The 22183-nt window shown below is 45.4% G+C and overlaps 1 protein-coding gene across 1 annotated transcript in view; it reads left to right on the top strand.

Moving 5' to 3' along the window:
• ALS2CL (ALS2 C-terminal like) overlaps positions 1–20702 on the top strand; it is a gene marked incomplete at its 3' end in the record, with an annotated part of 26544 nt that extends 5842 nt beyond the window's left edge. The window contains 18 exon segments of the mRNA XM_009867871.1: positions 1–67; positions 2154–2230; positions 2822–2888; positions 3710–3906; positions 6418–6483; positions 7255–7353; positions 8923–9081; positions 9474–9585; positions 10942–11019; positions 12508–12635; positions 13685–13858; positions 14422–14515; positions 15101–15258; positions 16877–16945; positions 17799–17972; positions 18786–18828; positions 19294–19355; positions 20553–20702. The exon segment at positions 1–67 is cut by the window's left edge and continues 12 nt beyond it. Of these exon segments, the coding sequence (XP_009866173.1) occupies positions 1–67; positions 2154–2230; positions 2822–2888; positions 3710–3906; positions 6418–6483; positions 7255–7353; positions 8923–9081; positions 9474–9585; positions 10942–11019; positions 12508–12635; positions 13685–13858; positions 14422–14515; positions 15101–15258; positions 16877–16945; positions 17799–17972; positions 18786–18828; positions 19294–19355; positions 20553–20702 (1974 nt within the window).
• Between the last annotated feature and the right edge of the window lie 1481 nt (positions 20703–22183).

The following is a 22183-nucleotide window of genomic DNA, read 5'->3' as shown; positions in this document are numbered from 1 at the left end:
GATCTCTGCCAGCACGAATCGATCAGATCGGATCTTGCTCTTTGATGATGTCCTTGTGCTAATTCAGGTGAGCCTGTAGTTCTTCCAGGGTTTGGAAGGGCAGAACAGATAAATGATGGTAAAACTCAGGTTCTGTTGATGCTGAAAATGCAGGAGAGCTTGGCTGTTGGCAAAACCTTGTCTGAGATCCATGACCCTGTGGTTTGCACTGGAGAATTAAAGAAAGCCTAATGTGTTGGTCTCTTCTCCCAAGTCACTAGCTATAGAAAAAAGGGAAATGGCCTCAGGTTGCACCAGAGGAGGTTTAGATTAGATATTAGGAAAAAATTCTCTACTGAAGAAATGGTGAGGCATTGGAACAGGCTGTCCAGGGAAGTGGTGGAGTTGCCATCCCTGAAGGCATTCAAAAAACATGTAGACATGGCACCTGGGGACAGTTCAGTGGTCAGGGTGGCGTTGTGTTGATGGTTGGACTTGATATTCTTAGAGGTCTTATCCAACCTTAATGTTTCTATAATTTTTAAGAAGGAACAGAGGAGCATCCACATCTTTTTTTCCCCAGTAAATATGTACTATCCAACAACCATGGGCACCTTTCTAGTAACCCAAGCCCACGCCTGTGTGTGAATCTGTTGATTTCTGTCCTTGCTTATTCAAAGGAGGACTGATGGGACCAGCATAGTATACTGTAAGCAGTCATGCACAGAACTATATATGATCTTTCATGGTTGGCTCTGCTAGTGGCGTGGGAGCAGAAGTTGCAGGTGTCCTTGGGGCTATTTCAGGGATTTGGGACCTGGGTGCAGGGCAGACAGGGAGTGGCTGCAGCCACAGATAGCTGGATGAATAATGCGTGCTCAGAGCAGTTCTGCAGCCTGTTAACTAAATCCAATTTGGCTTACTCTGACTGACAGCACCTGTCATCTGGCAGGGCTCTCTTCATGTGTGCCTCTCTCTTCTTGCTCTTGGGTCATGTGCCAGCCCCTCAGGTGCCCAAACACATGACCGCCTTGTGAGCCAAAACATCTTACGGGCTCTTCCAAACATGAGCCTTTGTGACAGCACTGGGCAGTCCTACTGAGCTTGCAGGGTCTAGACCTGAGGACATAGGGTGGTGACTGTCTCCTCCAACTTTACATTGCAGATTTCTCAGCACTGCAGTGATCTGGCTGTGAGCAAGTGCCCCCAAGCTCCCTTTACAGTCAGGGAAGAGAAGCATGTGCTGTCTGGGTGTGGTTTATATGACCTATTTTAGATGCCAAATTTAGGATGAGTTGGATCACATCCTCTGCTCCATTGACTGGGCTGAGAGCACAGAGTAACTAGCTCACACAGAAATATCTGCATTGTAGATGTCTCTGTTCAGTCAGTGGTTCCCACCCACCCTGCCTCATCCGCTGCTGTGACTGTTATTGAGGCTTGGGGAGATATAACTGGACTGGGACTGAACTGATTAGCTCAGGCTGCTAGCAGGGGTCTGCTGATGAGGGCTCTGGTGCTGGGAATCGGAACTTCCCTCCCTCCCCTCCTTCCCCCAGATCTGGTAGATACATCAGTGGTCAACTTGTGGTGAACTCCATAGTGCTAGTACCCAAACTTGGCCAACTACATCCTTACAGACCTTTGTGGTGTGGGTGCCTGGACTTCAGAGAGGGAAGGGAGATGTAAAATTAAACGTAGTCTTTACCTAGAATGTCAAGCATTTTAGTTTCTTCTCCTTGGTGTGCTTGTGATCAAAATAGTGGCTCCTTAAATGTGTTACTCGTGGGCCACTATTGGCTGTGCCATCTGGAGTCCAGATCCTAGATAGATCATAAGCAGAGCTAGGGCATACTGGGTGCCAGGGATGATTTAGGAGTATTATCATGTAACAGGGAAGAAACTCTTGTAGAGAGAAATGCTAAGAAACTCTGTTACTCTTAGTTGTAGCCATGGCATTATGGAACCCCACTTATAAGTCTTAAACTAAGAACTTTCTTCTGCATTTCTTCAGTCTCTGAGGTCTGTCATCATGGTGTGGGGTATGTGTGGACCACAAAAGAGGGAGTTTACAGTACTGCCAGTCTTGTTTTGCTGTTCAATGGGTTGACAGAGACAAGGCAAAGTGTGATATTTACATCAATAACAGGAATATCTTCTCCTTTTTGTTCCAGGGAAACAGTTTTCAGAGTTTTGACCTGAAGCTTGTGTGGGTAGATGAAAACCACAGAGAAAAATCGGCTCCAGGACTGTAAGTAGAAAAATTTCCACTTGGAGGTAAAAAAAAAAAAAAGAAAGTTTTCAACTTTATTGCGAAACTGAGAAGGCAATTCAAAACTTTGTCCCATCTCCTTTTCACCCAGTGGGATTGGTTCTGGGCAATGGGGAATTATTGCAGCACCTCCCAACTTGGATCACAGCAGCTTGGACTTGCATTGCTTACCTTTGCTGGCATATTGACATCAATCAATAACAAAATGAGGATGGTGAAACACTGGCACAGAGAGGTGGAAGAAAGCCCACCCCTAGAAAGGTTCAAGGTCAGGTTGGACAGGGCTTGGGCAATCTGTTCTAGTTGAAGTTGACCCTGCATTGCAGGGGGCATTGAGTAGGTGACCCTTAAATGTTGCTTCCAACTCAAACCATTTTATGATTCTGTGAAAATGGTTTTGGCTCCAAACCTAGATAACAGAGATGAGTTCACTAGCTGAGTATCTCAGGAGAAGGAAAATCCAACTGCAAAAGCACCATTAGATTCTGAAGAGGAATGGGAACAGCAGGAACTGCTGTTTGACTAAGAAATGTGTTTTTCATAATTTCTCTCATGTCTTTTGCTTCACAGGTATGGGCTCCGCATCATAACCCCAGAAGAAACATTCTTTCTCTCTGCCAAAGACCCGCAGATGAAGGTTAGGAGTGGCCAGGGTGTTTCTGTTCCTCCTGTTCTGAAACAGAGGAACGGTACAGAGGGGATGGCAAAACATTACCTACCAAATGAAAGTTGAAATCTCATCAAGTATGAGGTTTTTAGCTTCCTTATCAGAAGTCAGATTAGTGGGCTCTGCACCTACTTAAGTACAGCTGAGGCCTTTCCTCTGTGATTTTTGCCACTTTTGTGAGGTTGTTGGGGCTTTTCCCCCCCTGCTCTTTGGAGCAAACACTGGCTCAGAGGAGAACTTCTCACTCTCTACAACTACCTGATAGAAGCTTTTAGTGTTGACCACTTCCCTCAAGTAACAAGAGATAGGATGAGAGGGGAAGGCATCAAGTTGTGCCAGGAGTGGTTTAGATTGGAAATTAGGAAAAATTTCTTCACCAAAAGGGTTGTCAAGTGTTGGAACAGGCTGCCCCGGGAAGTGATGGAGTCACCATTCCTGGAGGTCTTTAAAAGACGTGTCGATGTGGTGCTCAGGGACATGGTTTAGTGGTGGGCCTGGCATTGCTGAGTTAACAGTTGGAGTTGGACTTGGTGATCCTAAAGGTCTTTTCCAACCTAAGTGATTCAATGAGTCTATGATTCTAAGTGCTTTGCATTGGTGCAGTACCCAGCTTGCAGGACCCAAGACAACACCTCCCGTTCATGCTGTAGATGGGCCACAACTCACCAGCCCAGTCATGGAGCTGATGAGAACCCAACAGCTTCTTGCTTCTTCTCATGCAGCATCTCTTACGGGGAGCTATTACGCTTGCTTCACTCATTGCTCCAGCACTCCTCTTCCTCTGTCCCCAGGCTGTTTGGCAGTGGAAGCTCAACCAGGCTGTCCGCCAGGCGCTGAACGGGAAGAGAGATTTCCCGCTGTGGGGCAAGACCGGTGAAGGCACCGAGCCCCCGTCCTGCCGCTTCTTCACCTATGTCTTCAGGCTGGAGGGCAAGTTCAAGAGTGCAACCTATGAGGGCGAGTGGCACTGGGGAAAGCCGCATGGCAAGTAAGGAGCCTTTTTCTTTTTCTTTTTTCCTAAGAGAGAACATGGAAAGATGGTCCTTTATGTAGCACTACCTGGATCCAGTGGACGAACAGTTGGAGGTGCCACAGAGTGGCTGTGAACCATGGCATGAGGCACTGGAACAGGCTGCCCAGGGAGGTGGTGGAGTCACCAACCCTGGAGGTGTTTAAAAAAAAAAGTAGATCTAGCACTTGAGGCTGTGGTGTAGTGGTTTGGTGTGCTGGGATGAAGGTTGGACTAGATGATCTTCAGAGGTCCCTTCAAACCCCGAACATTCTGTGATCCACCCCATACTGAGAGCCTGGACCACAGACTGGTGATCTCCTAGGGTGTACCAGCCTCTCTGGTTCCCGCCTCACTTGTTTCTTGAGGACAATCTGGTATTAAGGGAAGATTCAGGGGGAAATGGGACACATTTGAGGATTTCAGGGCTTAATCGTAGCACGAGTCTGACATGTGATCTGTTGTATTGGAGATGTCTTGCTAGTGATGTTGGTTTATGCGGTAAATTGTAGAGGCTGACCCTAATAATGCAGTAATGATCACACTGAAGGTGGTGCGTTGGCTTATGCTTTTAATTAGGATTTAGACTTGAGCTAATGTTTATTTTCAAGATCTCAGCCTGAGGCATAAAATCTTATCATTATGATGACTAAAGAAAACCAATAAAAAAGCCTTTCCTTGTGAATGAGGGAAAAGTTTTACCCTGTGCTATCAAAATTTATTTTGGCATTGAAACTATTTACTATCAAAATAAAAAAAAACCAAAAAATATCCAACCAAACCAAAACAACAACAACAAAAAACCCAAACAAATGCATTTCTTGAGAACTGTTCACTGAATCCAACTGAAGTTTAAGAGTGAGTTGGCTTGTGAAAGCCAAAGGTTAGAAATCTCTTTGACGTAGGATAGAGCAGAGCCTCTGTTTTTGTGAAGAAGCATGAAATATGAAATATGAAACATGAAATATGACCAAACTCCTCAGACACCAAAACAGGCTGATTTGGAAGTTTCATGCTTCCTGAATTTGTTTGCTTACGGTTCCTATTGAGGCAAAAACAATGTGGAGACTTGGTTTGAAATAGCCTTAAAAAATGAGAATATCCAAAAATCAGAGGCTTAATCCTGGATCTTCTGTGGAAGAGATTGTGCCTTGGCCCAGAATAGATATTAAAAGGGTTTTTGGAGTAGAGCTACACCTGATATAGTCCTTTATGTCATCTCCACCTTCTCCAGCACCTTGCACTCTTAACAGAAACCCGAAAACCACTGTGTGCAGACACAGGGGGACAAGCACCTCTCCTTGCTCTTTGTCTCCTCCTGTTTTAGGATTGGAGAAACGAGGTGAATAATCAGTTCTGCTGCTTCAGATTAAGTGGCTTGGCTGAGGTATCCTAGGAAATTTGTGGCAGACCTAAGCGTCCTCAGGTGTTTTAATGTCTGGATTTCTAATTGCTTGCTTAGTAGGCTGTCCCTCCTACCCGAAATTACTCTTTTATGCGACTTGCTATGACTACAAGGTTACAGAGCAGCAAAACTGGCCTTGATGGCTTGTCCACTTCTGAAGGAGCAGTTCTGCACTGTTCTGCCCCAGAATTCCTGATGACCTGGTGTGAGGGAAGGAGGTATTCCCACTGAGAAGTAGCTCAAACCACCCCCATGGCTGGAGCAGACGTTCTCTGACTTGCTCTCCTTTGCTGGTGCTCATACCAGCAAAGCTAAAGGAGATATATGTATGAAAGGCACTTAAAATTAATCTGACTGCTTCCTGGTAAAGACCAGAAAACGAGCCTGTCTCGTGTAGGTGTTTTAAGCAACAACTTCAGTGAAAGTCAAACAAATGCGTCATGGTTTTGGTCCTGCACCATCTCTTGTTGTCTGCAGTTGGGGAATGTGTAGGAAGTTGGCTGTGTCGGGGATGAGGCAAGAATTAAAACAGTGAGTGGGTGCGGGTGGAGTAGGAGACCAGGAGGGAGGGAAACACATTCTCACCTGGGCACGGCCGTGCTGTAATTTGACCAGCACATTGGCTGTTCCAGTCTCATTTTGCATTGGTACCTCGTGTCATCATTTCTGCAACGCCCGCACAAACCAGATGGATAGATAGGATCCCTTTGGGCCAGTGCTTGTCTCTTTTGTTTTCATAGTGCCTGGCACAATGAAGGTCTGGGCCATGGTGTCATTATGCTATTACAATAAGGATCACGTACAAAGTCCCAAATGATGACACAGCAACTCTACAAAATGCTTTTGGGATTAGGGAGCTTGGGAGAGGACTATTCCTGCTCATTCCAGGATGTGAAAACGTCTGGATTTTAAAGCCTTATCATGGAAACCAAAGTCCCAGAAGGACCTGGAGAATGTCCAGAGTGTCTGATTCCTGAAAAAATGTTGTAATGTTAGCTATTTCTAGGTTGTGCCTTGATACCTTCAGTTACAGAAGTGAATGGCGCTGGTGATCTACCCCGTGTAACGCTTGCTTTGAATTGCAGGGGGACGCTGAAGTGGCGTGATGGACGCAACCACGTTGGAGATTTCAAAGAGGGCTTGGAGCATGGGTAAGCCTTGGAAAAAAAAGTTAATTTCTTGCTTTTGAAAAAGCTAAGGAATGGTTCCTCCCAGCCCAATTCATCTGATCTATTTTAGACTCCTGGCTTAAGCCTTGAGTACGTTTTAACCCAGAGGGAGTGGATTGATGGTGACTACAATAAAAGAAGTGTGGACAGATAACCAGTTCAGATGCAGATGTTTCCATTCATCTGAATGAATCTTACCCCTGGTCTCTAAATATAGGTGAATTTATTCACCTGAAATGCCTTGAAAAGGTCATTTTTAGAGATCTTTGAAAACTTACTATGAAATTCAAATATTTTTCTAAAATCTGAAAGTAAGACTTTTAGATTTCTCATTTCTACATGAGTTCTAGGATATGTTAGGCTTTTAAGGGGGAAAACATATCTGAAGTGCTTTGTGTCAGGATTAAGGAAACATTTTGTTTGGATCAAAGCAATTGCTTTTGCTAGACAATTGGGTTAACAATTGTTTTGGTTGTCTAACTCGGCCCCTAAATTAGGGAAGAGGAATGTGTGTGTGGGAAGAACAATTCTCAAATTAGCTCTGTAGCAGAAACAATAAGAAACCGTGGCTGCAGCTCACAAGGAGACGTACTTTTCCTTGAACGAAGTCAATTGACACCTGGAGATATTGTCAGAGGCAGAGCTGACTGCAACCATATAAATCAGCTTGGGAGTTTGGGAGGTCCTTAGTTTTTAAATTCATCCAGTGAAACTGAGTCACCTTTTTTTGCCGTGCTGATCTCTGCCTTGTAGGTTTGGAATATGCCTTGTCCCACGCCGATCTGAAGACCGGTATGACTGCTATAAGTGCCACTGGTACGAGGGCAAGATGAGAGGCTATGGAATCTGTGAGTAAGTAAAACCCAAAGATGGTCTCTGGGAGGAGGGGAAAAGGGGACTTTATGTATTTAATATTCCCACCTCGATGCAAAAGTCTTAGTCATAGTGTAAAACCCACGGTAATCGCGGTGCCAGAAGTTTTTTCTTTGGAGACGCAACTTCGCAAGTGCTGAGTCTCCTCAGTGTTAGAATTGTAAGAGCTTCTGTGCAAGCCATTGTATCTACGTGGAGTAGCATCCTATGTGCCCTATAGGTGAGGATGTAATTTTGCATCCATGCTTGTTGCTGCTGAGCAGAGAGCGCACGGTGTGCCACTAGCCCCGGACAGGTTTGGTGGAGAATGCAGCTCGTTCTCTCTCCTCTGGCCACGCCGTCTGAGCTAAACCTTGTGCAGAATGTGTTCCTTAACGATGGGTGGGATTGTTGGTCTGGGAGGCATAAATTGTTACCCTGAAGGGAGATGGGTTTTTTTGTTGGCTCTTCTTGCTCGCTTCGATTCTGAACTTAAACCCAGAGCTGAACTTAAGAAACGCAGCCTGAAGATTTCTTATTTAGTCATCAAAATGCTTCTGTGTGCACACTCGCATCTCAAAATGCTCCTGGGAATTTGGATGGAGCCTGGTCTGTAAAGCCCTGTACTGTGGGCACGTGGTGGTGTCCCAACCTTATCCACCTTGCATTTAGAAAGCCAGAAATGGCAGCAGAGGCCTGCTCAGAAGGTTGTAGGGATAAACCAGTCTGTTTCGCAGCCCGCAGGGCTCACTGGACAGACTCAGCTTGCTTTGTGAATGTAGCAGTGAGCCCAACAGCATTCTCGTCTTTGCTTCAGTCAGACGTGCCTTGTAGCCAAATGGCTTGGCCAATGTGAAGGTGGGACTGCCCGTTGTTACTCACTCTTGCTTTCACCAACTATGGGATTAGTCCATCTTCCTTCCTACAACCTGCTTGTTGTTCTCCTTGTTTATGAATTAAACTCGGGGCACAGGACTTCTCTAGGGAGTGTGGAGTCCGCTGAGCAGCGCTGCGTTAGTGTCTCTGGTGTCAAATGTGGGACCGTGGTGATGACTTGAGAAGATTTGCGTAGCTTAAGCACTTTCTCAGCACTGAAGATCTGCTGGCCAGCAAGGAGAATGCTAAGGGCAGCTCTTCTCGGGGCAGATGAGCCCAGGAGAAGAAGTGGTTGACAAATATAGAAAGATGAAGGTAGATCTGGCTTCCTGATTGAACTTTTCTCCCCTCACTCTGGATTAACCAGTGGCCGTTGCAGCCTGGCTGGTTGAGAAGTCAGGGACTAAGTCAGCCTGGCTGGTTGAGAAGTCAGGGACTAAGTGGCCTCTCCCAGGACAACTGCAAGCCTAAACGTTGTGTTCTCAGATGATCTTGAAAACTATCTGTGGAGTGGCTAGCTTGGGTGATGCATGATCCTCATAGTGAAAAACTGCGGCTCCAGAGCCATCAGTCAAATATTTGGAATATTTATCAGGCAGATGAGCCCAACCTACTCAGTCCTCTGGCTTCCTACTCCAACAGTAGCTGTCAAATAGGCACAGTCTTAAATTCTGTCTTCCTCTCTCCCTGCAGGTATGGGAATGATATGGTCTACAAAGGTTACTTCAAAGATGACATGCGTCAAGGGTTTGGGATACTGGAGAATGTCTCCCCTGAGCATCCATTTAAATACACAGGACAGTGGGAAAATGACAAGAAGAATGGATACGGAGTCTGGGAAGACAAAGATAGGTAAAGGTGGTATGGATCAGAGCTGGCTTTAGGTGTCTTGACAGTTTTGTCCTGGGCAAAGTTAAAGCCTCATGTCTTGGTGGGGAGACTTGGGAGTGAAGGGAGGATGTGTTCAATCTCCGCTCTAAGGCTTGAACTCGTGTGAGGCATTATACGAGTTGAATTTTTGCAGTACATGGAATCGTGGAGTGTGTTGGGTTGGGTGGGATCTTTAAAGCCATCTAGTACAACCCCCCTGCAGTGAGCAGGGACATCTTTAACCAGATCAGGCTACATCTGGCACATGTGCTGTGTGGAGCGTTATATCAATTAAAACTAACCCCAGTAAGTGATACATTATATTGATTAAGATGTAAAAACCAGGGAAAAACCTTAATTTGTTTGAATTTCAGAGGGGAGAGATACATAGGGACATGGCTCGACGATCACAAACATGGACAAGGCATTGTAGTGACCCAGTCGGGCGTCTGCTATCAAAGGACGTTTCATGCTGATAAAATGGTGGTGAGTACTCATTTGTAGGGGACTTTCTAGATGGGTGGGACATGGAATTCCCCATCAAGGGCAGAATTAAGATTTCACCTCATAATCTTTGAAAGAAAAGAGAAAGCAAGAAAACTTCTTGTCAATTCTTGCTCGTGCTAAGGCATCTTATAGATCTGGCTGTTTGACTGACCATTGGGTCACAACTGGAGACCAGAATTAGCTCCTATGTAAGGTGCTGTGCAGTTACATCTATCTTGGAGATCATTAAACTTTTACCTTTCCTATGTAAGCTACCTATGACAAGATGGCTGTCCAGTTCATTGAAAGTTTAGGTGTCGGTGCAGAAAGCAGAAGGGCTTGGCATCACTCGAACTGGCTTGGAAATAAAAGCATTTCTTCTCATGAAAAATACGCGCTTAAGAAAACAAACAACCCCTTCCCCACTCACCAAATTAGGCCAAAATGTTTAGCATGGAAACTTTGTCGGAAGGGCTTTCCATAAAACTCCCATCTGCGGGGAAACCAAAATAAAGCTGTCTTTGGGTCTGCCAGCTGCTAATGGCTCCTTTAACTTCACAAGGCTTCCGGGTGGGGAGCAGTCACTTCAGGTTTCCTAGTGGAAAATTGGGATTGCCAAGAAGCTTCCCTTGGAAACCTTTTATTTTTGCCAGAAAGGGCGCTTTCCATCAAGAAAACCATTCCAGTGGAAAATGTGTTACAGCTCTAAAAGTGACCGCGCTTTCTGGCTGGTACGGGCGCGTATAAACCTTCAGGCCCAAACCATGGGCTAAGCCCCGGCAAGAAGACTCTTCCCCCATTGGTGACAATCATCCTGTGTCTGTCTTGAATCCCTTAAAGATGCGCCGCTGTAAGCAGCTTTGGGAGTTGGGAGGTAATGGAAAGAGTTATTTTATGAATGCTTTGGAGCGGCTCGTGTTGATGCACAGCGAGGGGCTCAGCTAATTCTTTGTAGCAGCTGCCTTCCTCTTGAGCCTCTTGCAAAGAGTGACAAAACCAGCTACAATCACCTAAATGTCATAGGATTTGGAGAAGCACGCATTTGCCCTCTGTGGCAATTATTGGTTACTGATCTTAGAACAGGAACCTGCCTTTTGTTCCTTTTTCTAGGGAAACAAATGTATTAGTATTGTAGTTTAAAGCCTCCTGACTTCTCCGTGCAGTGATGCCTAATGGGTTACCTCCAGAGAACCTCCTCGCTTTTCTCTTGAGCGTTGCAAAGCGATGGTTGGGTTTTCAAAAAGGTTCTCGGAACTGGCAGCTCATAAATATTCTGAGCCAGTGGCTGTTTCTAGGTGAACTTGAGTAGAGAGGAAGCTAACGTCATGAATTCACTACTTCTGCTTTCAAACGAAGGGTTCTGGGATTCTGCTCTTGGAAGATGACTCTGTCTATGAAGGCAACTTCACAGAAGATCTAACGTTCGTTGGAAAGGTGAGCACTTCCTTCATCCCAGCCTTTCTGTATTCTATTTGCTTGCTTTCCAGCAGGGCTGACAAAGTCATCTTCAAAGTTCATACCCTCCTCTTCCACCTCCCTCAGTCCCCTTGAAAATAACATTCTCCTAGCTTGGGGGTTTTTTTTTCCCTTTTATCAGTCTCATTCACACAACAAAGGCTGCACCTGAGAGCTGTCAAGTAGCTGGGAGCTTTGTGTTTTGCTTTGGTTTTTACTGTTGTGTTTACCTTGAGAAGTGTTGGGGTTTCGTTGTTTGTGGGACGTTTTTGGCTGTGCTTCACAGCTGCAATTGAGCTGCTTTTGTATTCTTAGGACAAGTGGTTTAGCCTTTGTAGTGGTTGGGAACACAGGAAATGAGGCACAAACCAAACGGAGTTGCAGTGCCAGCACTACGCTAACGTAACCGAGATGTCAACAGGGCTGAGGGATCTTGGAAGGTGAATTTTGCAATCTGGATGCTGCACTGACACGTTCAACGTTTTGTGGTTGATCTTGAGCAGAAACATCCGGTCAAGGTGTTCATAAAGTGCCCCCGTTGCGGGGAAAACTAATCTTCTGGCTTGTAACTGAAGCCTATGATGAGTGGGACAGAAAGCGTGGGGTTGCGTCAGACTGAGTGCGTGTCAAAATAGACAGTAATGATTGCAAACGTCAATCAATGACTTGTCATGGGAGGAAGAGCTTGTCATCATCTTCCTCAGCCAGAAGACTCAGGGTGGATTTTGCAGAGACTGATTATAGTTCCTTCCTCCAAAATTAAGGTTTAGTTTTAGTGGTTGGTCTAGAAAAATCTGCTCTTTATCTAAAGATGGAGTGCTTCCTGCTATTAGCAATGAGGATTTCAGGCTCATATTCAAAGCCAGAGTAGTTACAATATTGTTTGGCTTTGGATTTGACTTAATTAAAACTTCTAAGTTTGAGTCAAGCTACTGCATGTCTTCTGTGTTTGCCTCAGAGACTTTAAGGTTTTTCTTGGTAGCAGCAAGCAGCTTGAACGCATTTATGGTGAATATCATGTGATTCCCCTAACCTGTGGGGTGAAACTTGCTTCTGGTTTTAACAAGCAGAGGGAAAACAGAGGAGAAATTGAAGTTTCATGTGTTCACTCTAGGTTAGAAATAACTATTGCCGAGTTTAAGCCAGAAAATTTTATAACTCAAAGAGGCTATTAGGTATTTGTAAAACGTAATGCAAATGTTTTACTCAACAGTTGTGCTGATTTTTTCCCCTCTGGGATCCTACGTGTGTCATTCAATAGCAAGGATATGTTTTCTCCAGTGGCTGCCACCTTAATGGCTCTATTGCTTTGGAAGCTGAAAATGTGGCCCTCCGTGCTGGAAGATGTTCTTAGTCGCTGTTGCAGGAGCTGGCCCTGTTGAAAGGAGAGTTTGAGATCTTGGGCCAGCTTGTTTCCTCTCACTAATGAGATCTTGGCAGAAATAACCCTTTATTTCTCCGTTGCAGGGAAAGCTGTCCTTTGCCAACGGCTTCATTCTGGAGGGAACCTTTACCAACAAATCGGGCCAGGGCCTCCAGACACATGGCATCCTCAACACGTCGAATGAGCAGCTGGATAACAGGATAACCAAAGCGTGAGCAACAACCACTCACTTCTTGGGCCACGGCTTATATTTTGACTCTACTTAGGGGAATACTGGATCAAACCCTACAGGGATCAAGGCGGTCCTTGCCTGCAAGAGTTGATCTTAAAATCTGGTTTATATGCAAGGAAAGTAGGAGAAAAGGAGAGCACAGTTTGTTCTTTAATGTCACATAAGAAGCAGAAAAGCTACTGAAAAATCAAGAAGCAAAGCACAGCATGGAAAGGTTGCATTGGGTAGCACTCTACACGGAGGAAGGCTGTGGAGCCAGGATCAGAGCTTCGCAGGGCTGCTTTGGCAGGCAATGGTGTGAATGCAGGGCAGGAACAACTGAGCTGAAGCTATCAGGCCACATCCTTTGGTGCAGACCCTTTTTCTCAGGGCTGAAACCTGCAAAGGGATGCTCTGGTTGCCAAGCTGGAGGGCCTGGGGTCAGCCAGTTTAACCTAAATCGGGGAGTCAGTGTGGTGAAGACAGCTTCTTGTCCTCTGTGGTGAATTCCTCTCACAAGATTCAGCCAACTCCTCTTTCCGAGATATTCCCAGTCCATCACAGTATCTGTGTTGCAGAAGCAGCACATTTTTCCTGTGCTTTTCAGGCAGCATTAGCTACTGGTGATGGGTGCTAAACTGTCTTCTTGCTATGAGTCTTTCCTGCAGGCTTTTTGTTGAAATAAAGAACCTGTATTTAGAAACATACACAAACGGAGCAGGAAGCCTCTGATCAATTCACCAGTAAAGACTCAGATTACTGATGTTCCAGAAATTTTTCTTTACTCAGGGTATCTTGTTGTCAGGACAACAGACTTGAGTTGCTTTTTGCTGAGTTACCAGCTAGGTCCTGCTCTCTTTCTCTGCTCCCATAGCTGGTTGATGATTGGACCTGATGATCTTAGGGGTCTTTTCCAACCTTAATGATTCTCTGATTTTATAGTCCCTGTGTTAAGATCTGATTCCGGAGAACCGTCCATATTTGAAGGTAAAGTCCAAAATACTCGAGGAAGGTCGCAGAAAAACTTGATGCCGTGTTATGTTTTGCAGGCAGCTGGGCCTCGAGGAGTTCCCGGTGGAGAAGAGATGGAAGGGAATCTATGACCAGTTCCTGGAGTTCATCCATTCTGGCTGCAAAGAAGAAACGGAGGAATCTTTCACGGGGTTCCACATAAGAACGAGCAAGGAGCTGCGGAAATCCCAGGAGTACCTCTTCTGCCAAAGGTATGAGTATTGTAACAGAGGAGCCCGTTTGTGTAGAGAGGGTAGGAGTTTACTTTTGAACCTGCGCTGGGTTCAAGTTATGAACCCAAGCATTATGCTGTTGTTCCCACTCATGCGACAGGAAGGTGAATTTTAAGCCCGAATTTAACGTTGTGCTGTTGAGATAGATTCTTACCAGTGAAAATTTGTATGGGATTCATTTCATTAAATGCAAGCACCTCTGTGAGACCCAGTGATCTCTGTTTTCTCTTGTATTTGAGAGAAACCTAGCTGACACGATCAGCTAATGCAGACCAAACTCTTCTCGCCTCAAAAAAAGCTTCTAAAAAATATCAATCATGTGCAGGATGCAACCCAGGCTGGTTGTAACAGGAGCTGGGGTGATTAACTGAGATAATTGCAGGTGTTGTAAGCCAGTGGATCAATCCCACTGACAAGGGTAGAGAAAAATTCATCTCTTCTAATAGTGTTATTGCCCCCTTGGAATCTACCTGCAATACCAGTTTGGATTTATCCCAGTCCTTCATTGTGTGGTTTTCCTTCCTCACTGCTCGTCTTTTCAGGGGGACCGAGGATGTATCCTGGAAGATAGAAGATATTCTTGAAGAGCTTGTCCAGCACCAGGCGCTGGGATCACTACAGAGTTATTTAGAGAAGGTAAAGTTCCAAAAAGGTAAAGTTCCACTTCTGCCCAAGGGACACAGGTTGTAGCAACTTTCTGTTGCTTTCTCTCAGCACCTATAGGATTGCCAGTGTCAAGAGTCTTCTCTAAATTATGTGTGAACATCTATTTTTCTGAAGAAGTGGGTTACCTCTCATGCTTTTTGGACTCTCATTTTCTGTCCAGTAATAAAGGCCAGGAAGTGATGATAAAGCTTCACTCGCTGTCTCAAAATCTGTTGGGCAATAACCAGCTGCTGGAAGTGATTAATTAACTTCCATGCACTCTTGGTGGTTGTTTTTCATTGGACCAGCCTTTCCCTGAAGCACCCGTTGTGTTCTCTCTCTCTCTCTCTGAAGTAGCACAGCAAATCTCATCAGAACAGCAATTCTATTAAGCACATTTCTGCTTGATAATGAGAGGAGAATGGGCTTCTGGCAGCAAAAATAGACCAAAATTACAGTTGATTACCTCTAGGCTAGTTCTCCTATGCTGACAAGAGAAGGTTGGGTGGCCTCAGTGTTACCCTCTGCTAATGGCAAGGGCTGACTTGTAAAATTTAATTTTCCTCTGTCATGCAGGCACTGAAGTCTTCCCTGCACCCACTGGGAAAGCTGCTGAAGGCCTTGACGATAGCTTTTCAGGCAACGTATTCTGGGATTGGGGCCAACAGGCACTTGCTGACTATGGCGCAAGAAGAAGTCAAGTACTACGCAAAGAAAATATGGGAGTTCTACCAGTAAGTCAAGCACGCTGAGACCTTCCAGTGGGTATCAGCACAGGGGGCTTGTGGAGCAGACCACTGGGATCGTTTTTTTAAGGTGGCAAGGCTGTTGTACTTCACAGCGTATTTCTTGGGAGAGGTGCTTCAGAATCATTCTAGATAGAGAGTTATTTGCAATGAGTGAGGTCATACAGACCTAGAAAAACCTTTATCCCCATTGCTCAGTACATGACTGAGGGGCTTTAACGTGTCTAAATCTCACCGAGTTATGGCAGCTCAACAAGCTCTTACCCGTAATAAGTCTTCATTTAGACAGGCTCAGATATAAGCAAGGAACCTCACCGAGTAACAAAGACAGCAAAGCGTGTCAGAGCACACAAGAGTGAGGTTCAATGTCTGTGTCTGAATGAAAAATAGCTGAAGCTTAACATGCCTTGACTCAACAGGAGTTAAGAACCTGCAGTGTAAGCATGTTGGTGAAGCTCGGCTGATGTGGGTAGTGACTCTAAAATGAGGTGGTTCAGTTGCGTGGTTGTGCCCATGGGTAATTAAGGCCTGGATCAAAGGTATGATTGGGGTCCTGTTGCTCTTTGAGTATCTTCTAGGGGAAGATATAAGAAATGCCTCGGTAGGCAGAGGTGGGGAACTCTGCCTTTAGCTGCACTCGGGGTGATATTGCCTTAAAAATAAGAGGTTGGATGAAAGCTCTGTTGTTATCAGTGCAGCCCTGTGTACCTGAGGAAGGCTGCCAGCACTGTGATGAAGGATTGTCTGTCCTGGAGCAGTCTGAGAACAGCAGCACAGCTGATGGGAACAAATCAGATTTGATTCAGCTTATCTGAGCTGCGTTCATGAGCAGTACAACACGGCTGACAACCTGAGCATCATTTTAAATGAAGGTGCTTCTGAGCTCAGTGCATGTTTTGCTCCGTAGAATCCTGGCATGGTTTCAGTTGGAAGGGACCTTCAGGATGATCTAGTCCCAACCCCCTTGCCATGGACAGAGACACGTCCCACTAGACCAGGTTGTTCAAAGCTCCATCCAACCTGGCCTTGAACACTTCCAGGGATGAGGCATCCACAACTTCTTCTAGTGTCTCATGTCTCAAGACCTTTCAGATGCAATGCTGGAGGGAGACCAGCCTTGCTCTGCTGTGTCCCTAAATAAGTTTTGTAGGCTGATAATTCTACACCAAAACCAGGCAATGTCTTCCTAATCCCTATTCTAAGATTATGGCTTGGGTATATCAAGACGAACCCAAGCTACTTTTTCAGAGTATGAACATTCTCTGATACTGGTAGGTGAATTAGGGAACTGGTGGGTATGACAGGTCCTGAAACCTCATGTCCCTTGAGGGGGGTTACAAGGAGATAGTGCCTAATGCACATCACAGGATCTCCAGAGTGATGACCCTACACTTCAGAAGCTATGGAGACTTTTGAAACATTTACTCATCCCTGGCAGCTTCCATTGGTCATGAAGAAAACGCTCAAATAGTGACATTTCAATACCAAACTCTTTTTACTAATACCCCATTTGATGCTGGATCAGCTGAGATCCTCTCTTCTGTTTAACAAATTACCCTTAAAAAAGGACAGAGGGAAATAAACCTTGGTTGTGGTCCTCTTCTAGGGGTTTGCTCCATCTGGCACTGGAACAGAAAGGCCAACTGCCCACAAAGAGCCTGGATGGAGACACAAGGTAAGTGTCACCACTGGTTGTTTCATTTTAAGCTACTCAGATATACGAGGTGTCTTCCAAAACACATCAATACTGAACTGATTGTGTTTGGCCATGTGAGTCAAGTTTAGTGGCCACACTTCTCTCTCGCGTACAAAGCTTTCAGTAGTTCTGCTTGAAGCGTGAGAGCAACTTCTTCTAATTGTGTTCTGTAGCAGAACAGAGCAGTGAGTTGGAGATGTGTGTGACACGACAATCTTGCAAGATCTTCCAGCACCATCGTGTGCTTTGCGGTAGTCACAGAAATTTGTTGATTGTTGGGATGGTGGCTTCCATACCAGCACTGAAAGAAAGGCAGGACAGTGTGGGAAATGAGGGGCACAGAAGGTAGAAGTAATGCTGAAGGTAGGACTAATTGTGGGAGAGCCAGGTTTATAGTTTCTTTGGGGGGTGGGAAGAAGCATCTTTGTTCAGCTGTTCCCACTTGGTCTTGATTTCTCTTTGCTCTTATCTGCAGCCATCCTCACACGGGCTGAATGAAGCCAAGAGGTTGGTGGAGCAGTAAGCAGCTGGAAAAAGGCTTGATCTGAATTTATCTGGTCTTTTCCCCTTAAGAAGGAACAAGCGCTTTACTGAAACAGCTGGATACAGATCTCTAGTGCTCCATTTTTTTTCCCAGTGACTAAGATCTTGGGGAGAAATAGCACCTTGTCCGCTCCTGTAGCATAAGATGCACTGTTTTATAAGATGCATCTTAAGGAAAACTACTTGCAGTCTCACAAGCTGCCTTTTCCGTTGCGTGCTGCGTGGCTCTTGGCCATATCAAGCTTATAGGTCTCACTGTAGGACTCTGCTTTGCTTTTCTTTGCCATAGTGACCAGAGGGCATACAGTGTGGTCCTGCCGCTGATCTTGCCCTGCTTCTACCCTGAGCTTTTCATGCTCTACATGCTCTATCACGAAAGGGAAGATGACCTCTATTGCCAAGGGATCGTGGACTTGAGTCTGTTTCCTGACATCAAGCTGCTAGAGTTTCTGGATGTGCAGAAGTAAGTGACATGTTTTTCAATCCCAGGATGCAACCCCGTGGTAGCAGCTGGGAAAGTAGCAGCCAGGAAAAGCTCTGATGACACAGGAGGAAAGGACATTTAACCTGTTCCTGGGTCTATCATTGACTGTGGCACCATGTAACACCTGTCTGGAAGGACAACATTGTCTAGTGGGAAGCTGCTATTATCTACACTAACTTTTTTGGGGAAACAAAAATCTTTTCTAGCTCACCAGACAAATGATTTGCTCCAGCTCGAGGCCAATCACACAGAGTTTATAAATGTATTTTAGAAAGGGCTAATGTCCATCCAATGGTATCTGCTGTAACCATGTAGGCAAACAGTCTCAAGAAGGGAAAGTCTATGGAGCCAGATGTTTTCTTCATCCATTCCTGCAGCTAGATCTATGTTTGGAAGTGATATGTTTAATGACTCAGACTCAGGAGGCATCTGAGCTTTTCTAACACAGCACCATCTGCAGCTCAAGGACTTAGGCAGGGTAGCAGGAGACCCAGAGTTTTAATTTGGCAATTTGACTCAGTCTATGCTCAGCAGAAATTAAATCTGAGAGTGTCAAAACCCTCCATTATTTATTACAGGATGAGTAAAATGAACCCTATGCTCAGGTTAATGAGTCTGAGGTATTAATTCTTCCTGTAGCAGTGTAACGAGAAGAGTAAACTCAGCCTCATGCACCTACAAGACTTTAGCATCACCTTGAATGCGGAAATAAAAACAGTCAAAACCGACTTGGGGTGGAGTTAAGACATGGACATCTGCCTTCTAAATCTTCTCTCTGTGATCTTCTTTCAGACACCTCTGGCCTCTGAAAGATCTCACCCTGACAACCAACCAGGTACGAAAAGATGCTACAGGCTCGATTTGGGGTGTTAGTGAGAGGGCACTGGGCTCCAGATTGGGACTGGCTCCTGTTGAAGCTCCACCTAAGGAACCACCGGGCAGACTGTACTCGGAAATCAGAGCTACACGTGCTGATTAGTTACGATCTGTAGCTACTGCACGTGAATTTTCACGGATGGGACTGTGAGCTCTGCATAGGCTTGCTGTGTAACGGTGGTGTGGTGTTTGAGAGACATCTGTGTTCAGAGCGGCACTGCCTACAACAGCTTTACTCTGCCCTCCCCTGTGGGCAGCAGACAAGCTTATTTTGGGTCCGGCGCAGAGGAGCCATGCGGTGGCTTTCGGAGAGATGCTCTAACAGAGGCACAGGGCCAAGACAAAGGCTGGACTTGATCTTGAAGGTCTCTTCCAACCAAAACTGTTCTATGAGTCTATAATTAACTCTTTGTCTCCCTTTCAGAGGCGATCCTTGATCAAAGACAAGTGTTTCCTCTCTGCCACAGAGTGTTTGCAGAAGCTGATGTAAGTGATTTTCCATAACCTCTGGCTGACAACTGGGTTTTTTGGGGGAAATGCCTTAAATTTACACCTGTTTTCAAAAGCATTTCTGGCTCAACCTGCAAGATTATTTAAAAGACAAAGTTGTTTGTGATAATAAAGTAACTTCTAGAGCATTATTTTTTTTCCCTCCACACAAGTTATCAGACAACATCGATCATATTTAAATGCAACCTTCCCCTGGCTAATATCTCCCCTTAATTTTGTGTAGATAATCCTACACAAAATCTGACTTTGATGAAATGGAGTTCACACGGTGAATTGGGCCTGGCTGTCACTGCCTGGCCGTGATAGAACTTGTTGCTCTGGACACATGGAGCTACATCAGGGTTATCTATCCAGTGTGGCATCCCAAGATGTTCCTGTTGCAAGGCAGAGTTCAATTTAAGAAGCTCAGCTTGATTTCTTGGCTTGAAGTCCAGCCTAGGGGATGGTGCTGCAGTAAAAAGTGGGAAAGAAGTTAAAGGGGAGCGGGGTCGCCAACGTGGGGACCCATCAGACAGCTCACAGGTCCCTAAGTACGCTAATCCTGGTGAAAGCCTTCCTATGAAAGCCAACGTGACCTCTCTTCTGGGGAAGGCAGCACAGGCTGGGATGTGTACCGTGGCAGGATGTTATGGGCAGAAAAAAACAACCTTAGAGAATACGACAACTGGTTTAGTCCCCTGATAGAACTGCCCAGAGTGATCTGTCCCATGTTCTTCAGCTTTAATTTGAGGGATTGTGACTCAGTCCCATCTAAAACGAAATACTGACACGAGGGTGAGTAGGTCATATTCAGGACTTAGAATCACAGAAGCATAAGGGTTGGAAAGGACCTTTAAGATCACAAAGTTCAACCTACAGCCCTACACCACCCTAACACTAAACCATCTCCTGAAGTGCCACATCCAATCTAAACACATCCAGGGATGGTGACTCCACCACCTCCCTCGGCAACCCATTCCAATGTTTGGAGGATTCAAGGTCCCTTTGGATGATGTTACACCTCAGTAATGTCTCCTGGCACAACCTTGTTAATGCCTTTTTGGTGCAGCCATTTGAGATGATAGACGACCTTTTTTTTCCAGCATGACAATCTGCTCAGAATTTTTTGTTGTTCTTGCTTCTGCTGGTTTGTCTCTAGCTGTATCTTTGACATGACTGTTTTCATGCCGACAGCACCACAGTGGATCCCCGGGAAAAGCTGGTGATCCTCCAGAAGACGTATGAGGAGATAGAGAGCACCGTGTCCCGGGTGGTGGAGAAGGACTACAAGCTCCCCATGGACGACCTGTTGCCTCTGCTGATGTATGTTGTATCCCGAGCAAAGTAAGTGGAAGCTTTCCATTACCTCAATCAGAGTGAGGACAGCCACGTTCCCCAGCTGAATAGTTTAAATGAAAACCTGGGGTTTGCGTTTTAACATACTTATTCCTGGAGTGTACTGGGGTTCCTCTGTGCTGCTGGCTGTGGCGTGATGGTGTTTGCCATGGTATAAAGTGGTTAGAGACTTCCAGAGTGTTTATCTCTTACCTGAGAGGATAATTCAGGCTTGTTATGGGAAATGTGATCTTACCTGCTTCTCAGATTAGTACAGAAAATATGAAGTCTTTGAAGGCCAGTTATCCCAGTATCCTGGGGTGTATTAAGAAGAGTGTGGCCAGTAGGTCAAGGGAGGACATTCTCCCCTTCTATTCCGCCCCAGTAGAGTCACATCTGGAATATTGTGTTGAGTTCTGGGCTCCCCCGTTCAAGAAAGACAAGGGAACTGCTGGAGAGTCCAGTGGAGGGCAACGAAAGTGATTGGGGGAGTGGAGCATCTCTCTTATGAAGAAAGACTGAGAGAGCTGGGACTGCTTAGTCTGGAGAAGAGAAGGCTGAGAGGAGACCTTATCAATGTCTGTAAAGATCTAAAGGGTGGTGCAGGGAGGATGCAGCCAGACTTTTTCCAGTTGTGCCCAACGACAGGACAAGGAGCAACAGGCACAAACTGGAACCCAGGGAGCTTCATTTAAACATGGGGAAAAACTTAGTAGTGTGAGAGTGACAGAGCAGTGGCACAGGCTGCCCAGGGAGGTCGCGGAGTCTCCATCTTTGGAGGCTTTCAAAACCCGCCTGGACGCGTTCCTGTGTGACCTGCTCTGAGCAAACCTGCTTTAGCAGGAAGGTTGGACTAGATGATCTCTAGAGATCCCTTCCAACTCTGATCATTCTGTGATTCTGTTGTTGACGCCATTGTTGGTGATAGGGATCATCTATATTCTGTACACAGTCTATTCTTCATCCTCAGTGGAGCACTGTGATTCACTTCGGAGACTAGGAAGGTCCTGAACACTGACCATCTAGTAATTAGACTTTTCCTGTGTAAGAATGATTAAATATAACACATTTCTGCCGAAGCAGCTCTGTCTGTGCTGCTTTCACTGTAACTGAAGGAAACTGCTTCCATCCAGCAGACTGAAACCATGTCGTGGGGTTTTTCTTTTTTGTTGTTTTTATTTTCTGGCAAATTTGAGTCAAAATTCTTGACTGACTTCCTGGATATGCTTGGTCTCCAAAAAGTAGGGTGAAATGTTTAAACTTGGGGCCAATCAATTCAGAAGTTTGTTTTTTAGTTGTTGGGGTTTTTTTTGCTAGAGAGAAAGGGAAAAAAAGAGACTGAAGAATGGAGGACTTGAAATTTTCTTAGTATTGATCCTCCAGATCTGCCAGTTCCAGATCAAGACAATGTACAAGGAATCAGCAATGGACTTGCATATCCGTGCCTCCCCCTCCCCATAATCACAGAATGTTCGGAGTTGGAAGGGACC

This window comes from Apaloderma vittatum, unplaced genomic scaffold (genome assembly GCF_000703405.1).
Source record: "Apaloderma vittatum isolate BGI_N311 unplaced genomic scaffold, ASM70340v1 scaffold1300, whole genome shotgun sequence".
Classification (NCBI taxonomy): Eukaryota; Metazoa; Chordata; class Aves; order Trogoniformes; family Trogonidae; genus Apaloderma; species Apaloderma vittatum.
Note: the sequence above shows the minus strand (reverse complement) of the source record. Positions and strands in the feature narration are given on the sequence as shown.